We start from the raw sequence: 6,000 nt of genomic DNA, 5'->3' as shown, positions 1-6,000 counted from the left end.
TATACTGACCAAATAAGGTAGATGTATATGTGTAACAAATGGAAGACAATGACAATCAGCAATGATGAATCATTTTGACCAGTGTCCTTCGTGCCAGGTCCATCTTACTTGCTCTCCTCTTCATCTGTGGCCCAACTCAATCTCTGAATGAGTGCTTACACTCTTGTGCTATCATTCCTCATCCTAGGAAGGTAAGGCAACTTCAAGAGCATGTGACCTTTCTGTAATGTGATCATATCTACAAAGGACATTTCATGCAGACCCTTCTAGCATTTTGCCAACACGGTACTGGCAACAGTAGCCCTACAAGAGACAGGAGTAGCACTGAAATCCTCAGTGCACTCTTGGCAATATGCCAGCATTATGACAAGGCATCACAAGGAGGTCCTTCTCCACTGTGCCGTCATGCATGAGTTTGATTATCAGAGAAATTCAGTTTTTGGGGTCAGCCAGACAATTAGGCAAGACAAGTATAGGAACATGCCTTCTTCCCTTGGGCTGGGCCTTATATTTGTAAGCAGTGCAAGCTTTAAATTACCGGACCAAGGACATCTGCTACTGAAATGAGGACTGTCTAGTAAAAAAGACATGACCAGTCAACTATGATCACATATATCATTACAAATATGGCGCATTCCCACCTCCATAACACCATATAATCCAGTTCCTTCCATGGAAACCCTCAGACAGTTATTATCTAGACTGGACCAATGCACATCCGGCTGGTCTCCCACATTCTACTCTACATAAGGCTGAAGTCTTCCAAAATCCTGGAACTTACTCTCCAATACACCATGTAGACTACAGTGGTTCAAGATGGCAGCATACCACCTTCTGAAGGGCATTTAGGAATAGGGCAATAAACGCTGGTCCAACCATTGATGAATATAAGAATGATAATACATTAGGGTCACTATCACAGGGGACATAATTTTTAATTTTTATTCACACCATTCCAGTGCTGTGACAGGGGAAGAACTTGATTGAAGAGATTGAACCACTGCTTGGGAGAGCAGGGACATAAATTTGAACATATTAACCTGCGAGATAAACAAAGACTTGAAATGAGTTGGTAGTTCACAGATACACATCTTTCAGGATAAACCAGAAGTGGTAGGCTAAATGCCTTCTTTTCATCTTATATCACCATAATCTATTAGGATAACATAATAGGAAAACAATCAATTGGTGCTGTTTTTGTCCATTAATCTAACAGTATCTATCTTCATGGAATGCTTCAGTGTGAAATTAAGATACTGAGTTATTGTTTTGATGATACCACTAGAAGTCCAGTTGAGGGTTCAGAATTACAAGCACCAGCATCTACAGTCACTCGAATTAAGCAATTAGTCTACTGGATGCAAAATAAATAACAATCAAGCCATTGTTCCACAGATTTTCATTATAGAGATTTTCCACAAGTATTAGTTTGTAAGGTATATAAAAGTGAAACTGACAGAAATTGAATACTTTCAAAAGATTTTCTCAATTTCAAGATGCCCACTTCCAATCAGTTTCTAGAACCATAAAGCTATATGCCTCTAGTTTATAAAGTTACTGTTCTCATTGCTCACTGTCCCTCTTATTACAAACTAATAGCGACACATTAAATATATGGCATTATGAATACATATCAAGCAAAGAGCTTGGATGATAGCTTAACATTGTAAAAAGAAAGTTGGTTTGGGTAATCATTAACCTGTTAACTCTACTATTCCTTTCTTCAGAGACTGCTTGAGCAAATCCATAATTTTCCTATTCTTATTTCAGATACCAGCATCAAGAGTCCTTTGCCTCTTACTTTTAAGAGCTTCTCCTGAAAAACGTACATGGCTGTACTTCAGTTTTCCTTTTTTTGCATTAAGAACATACTCAGTAACAAACTTGTTCCTTCATCTCGAAATGGACTAAAGAAATAAGCACTTCTAAGTTTAATGGGAAAAAATGCTCGATTCTCCCTATGGCTTACCATATACAAGTGATAACATGATTGCCAGCTGTACAAAAATAATTATTCATGACAACGGCATTTGTTCTGCCCAGCATACAGATCTGTAATTTACTTGAGCGAGGGCTACCAACAACTTTCAATACATGTCCCTTTTGGTGTTAAATAACAACCTAGGGCATTTCACTTAAGGAAAATGGACACCAAAGGAGTGTTTCGGAGAGTCAGAGAAGCATAAAGAACTTGGTTGGAGGAGGGTTGGCAGGGATAGGCATAGGCAAGGGCATGGGAAGCTTTAAATATAAGAATGTAATTTTAAATGTGAAGCATTGGGAAATCAGGAACCAAAACAAGTCTGAGAGATCAAGTGTGATGGACAACATGATTTGATGTGGGATAGGAAACAAACTGGATAGCTTCCAGTAAATATAAAAGCTTTAGGAGCACGAGAATGGGAGTCCAGGAGCAAGAAGAATTTTGAGGTGACAGGCAAGGCTGAGGCAGGGCAAAGCAGTGCAATGTTTCTAAAGTAGCAGGTAGTCTCATCAATGATGAGATCAGATGTTCACCTAGGAGCAACAGGTCAGTTTAGTTTGGAAACTTCCAGCTTCCACCTAAACAATGGCATGGATTGGGTTGAAGTCAGAAACAAAGGAATAGATTTTGAACTTTGGGGTCAAAGAGTCTGCTTTGGCCTTCAAGTTTAAAGGAAGTCATAGCTCATATAAAACTGTCAGCAAAGCAACTAAACATAGAGGCATCCGAGAGGCTGAAAAAAATAATGGAGAGATAGATTTGAGTTTCAGCAGCATACATGTGGATGCTGACCCAGTGTCTACTGGGTTTGCCAAAGGATGGCCACATAGATGTCTCTAAGATAGATGCTTATCTGACTCTGAAAATAACTGCAGGATTGGAAAGAGAAGCCACTGCTGGAGATACTCACTAGTTACTATCGGATAAGTAATAACTGAACCAAGAATGGGCAACAGTGCTCAACAATGGAGGAGAGGCATTGGAGAAGGAGACTATAATGGGCATGTCAAAGGTTGCAAAAATCAGAGGAGGAGAAGGAAATCGTAACAAGACACAATGCCCAGAATTCTTTGACCTAGCCCGCAGCTGGGATTCTGCAGCCTACTGCGTGAATGGAGATTTGGCTGAGCACAAGCGTCTCTGTTCTCACTGGCAGCAGGTTGCGCAAGACCAGAGAATTCCAGCCGTTACCTCTTTCTCAAAATCCCAAGGAAATGTGTGTGCGAGTTTCAATATCTTAATGGTTTAAATTCTTCCTATTTTGCATTATGTAAATGAAATGAAATGTTAATTTTAAAAACATTACTGCAAGTAGGAAAGAAAAATCGAAAATATCAATTATTTCTGTATCTGTTAGAATTTATGTTTTTCCTTGAAGGCACACACCACATGAACGATTCATTTTCTTTTCGCAGAAGTTATGCCACACCACCTCTAGTAGTGATTGAGTTGAATTTCGGTTTTCTTAATATCATATCACCACATTCCAATTTTCCAAAAATGTGAGTTCTTGATTTCATCCATATCACCAAGGGAGGTTAGTTCAGGAGCATGCTACTTGAACTCATATTCTCTGCCACTTAAACAAATTGAGAACAGCAAAGGCAACTGCTTAAAAGTAGGATGCCAGCCCACTGTCTTAGCTGGGGAATGGTGCATCATGCAGAAAATGTCACAAAAAGTGACAAAAATAATTCAAAACAGGTTTCTTAAAACTTGGCCTTTATTAAACTCTGTACTGAGCTCCATTTTATTTCACATTACGATACACCAGCTTTGCAAGTGGAAGAGAGAAAAAAAAAGTTTGCTCTGCTTTTAGAAAGTTAAGCCATTGTCAAATTATTCTCTCCCACTACATATGTGGAAGAAAAAAATCCATTGAAATAACTACTACAATTTCACGCTGTCAAGAAATACAAAAAAAATCTCAAACATAAAATGAATGGACATTGATTTGTTAGCAGTTCTATGGAATACTATTACAATCCACCTCAGGCCCAATGCTGTTTTGAACCACAGTATCATAATATACAAACAGTCTAGAGCATTCACACTATTACTCTACAGTATATTAAACATTGGGAAGGGACACCAACTCCTTACAATGTACAGTACAAGTATGAATAAAAATTGATAAAATAATCACATCTGTACACAATATATGTGCAAACTGTATCTGTTAAATACTTGGTTCTGGAAGAGTTGAAATATATACAAAGTATGCAATGGAGTCACCATGGCTGTACCCATGGACTGAAAATTGTACACCACCACCTAATGGTAACCATAATTCCTTGTAGATTTTGTTGTTGTGCTATGCTGCTATTAATTGTATGATGTTTGGATTGTAGATAATTTGGCATAGTTTCAAAGGTTGGACCAACCAGCTTTGTTTAACAGGGCAATAATACATTTTACCATTAGGCAGTGTGACCATAAAGCTAGACAACAGAACCCTATGGGATATGCAATCAGGGCAAGCGACCCTGCTTTTGAAATGATTGAAATCATTAATTCAAGGTTTGTAACATCTTTTAAATTAGAGTAAACAAACCTGGAAAACTGAACCAAGTCTGAAAATATCTTTCTTTTTGTTTTAAAAATACATAAAAAATACAAGTATTATGTCCATTGCGTTGTCTGAATAAATATACTTCACAAGTTGCAAGATAATACAATTTTTTTTATTTTACACAAAATTCTCAGATCTAGAAATTTTTGTTAAATAACTTCATTGCTGTGATATATTTGAAACTTTTTTGTAATAAAATAAAAACTCTGCAATTACATATAAAAAGAGACAAAATAGTCTTGCTACAGAAATTAGTCTACTGAAAACCAGCTTCTCCAATGACTGTAAACATTACAAAATTTAAATAAGAAATCTCATTTGCATAACTGTGTGCTCAAAATCCAACAGCAAAATAGCGGAAGACATTTTTCATTACAGTTTCAGTTTTCAATACACTAAATTTCCTGTAACAATCTATTTTGTCCCATTTCCAAATTACACAAAATAGGGCACTCTGCTCACCATGTACTTTGGCAGTTCAACATAGCTAATGCTCCCACAACTAAGACTGAATTGGAACTACTAACCCAATATATGAACTGAGCTGACTGGGCTCACACTTTGCATCATCCGTTCCATTATCAATAAAGCTTTCTTCTGGCGCAGTTATTGTTTCGCATGTGTCTTCCGAAGAAAATGGTCACATTCATTTTATTAATTCACTGAGAGGCTTCCACAAAGTGCTTTTTCATGTAATAGAGTGGACAGTAGTCATCAGTGAACCATGTCGCTTTTCAAATTACATTCAACTCTGTGCCTTGCAGTGCTAGAGGAACTGGAAGTTAACCAGGTGGAGTAGGAAATATTTACTTGAATCCCACTGGTAATGCACAAGTCCAATCAGCTGAGTGCTTCCTATGCTAATGTTCCAGGGTTTATAGCACTTGTGTCATGGCAGCAGCTGCTGTGGAAAGGGATAGTGAAGGTTGGAGGGGCGTTTCATCACCTGCACTCTACTGCCACACTATTCTGGGCTGGTGAAGAGGAAGTAGGACTCATTCCAGTTTCTGAAGAAGCAGAGGATGTGCCCGGAGCTGCAGTTGTAACTATAGAGTAAAAGATCATATAAATTAGCAAATAGATCTGCATAAAATATTGTACAATGTCAGTACGAGCACTGAATTATTATAACTGCTCCTTGCAAGATCTCAAAGTTTATAATAGATTGTTTTGTTCATTGAACTTTCAACACGCCGTCCCAAAGGCTGACAGGTTCAACTTGATACTCCACAAGTGCCCAATCCAGACTATATCATCAGGAGACGAGCCCAACAGAAAACCAGATGCTTCCCCACAAGGAGGGGTGGGAAAAAAGCTCATAAAACCTGGCCAGTCACCAAGTGCTGTTTTGCTGGCTCACCAGCAACATGAGATGAAATCTGGGAAGTCTGTCATCTTCTTGGGGAGGGAGCATTAAAAGACAGAAAATAACAAGAGTAAGAAA

At 38.2% G+C, this 6,000-nt stretch overlaps 1 protein-coding gene across 5 annotated transcripts in view; it reads right to left on the bottom strand.

Moving 5' to 3' along the window:
* Window positions 1-3,689: 3,689 nt before the first annotated feature.
* Window positions 3,690-6,000, bottom strand: part of arid4a (AT-rich interactive domain 4A) — a 103,102-nt gene continuing 100,791 nt past the window's right edge. For 3 of the 5 annotated variants that reach the window (XM_080202779.1, XM_080202780.1, XM_080202781.1), the window contains exon 25: window positions 3,690-5,602. In XM_080202779.1, coding sequence (XP_080058905.1) covers window positions 5,499-5,602 — 104 coding nt within the window. In that variant the 3' untranslated portion in view covers window positions 3,690-5,498. Of the gene's footprint in view, window positions 5,955-6,000 lie in introns of all 5 variants that reach the window. The other 2 variants (XM_080202782.1, XM_080202783.1) reach the window with 2 other exon arrangements.

The sequence above is a fragment of the Carcharhinus amblyrhynchos genome, chromosome 14 (genome assembly GCF_965287045.1).
Source record: "Carcharhinus amblyrhynchos chromosome 14, sCarAmb.v2.hapA, whole genome shotgun sequence".
Lineage (NCBI taxonomy): Eukaryota > Metazoa > Chordata > Chondrichthyes > Carcharhiniformes > Carcharhinidae > Carcharhinus > Carcharhinus amblyrhynchos.
This window is presented reverse-complemented; position numbering and strand designations above follow the sequence as displayed.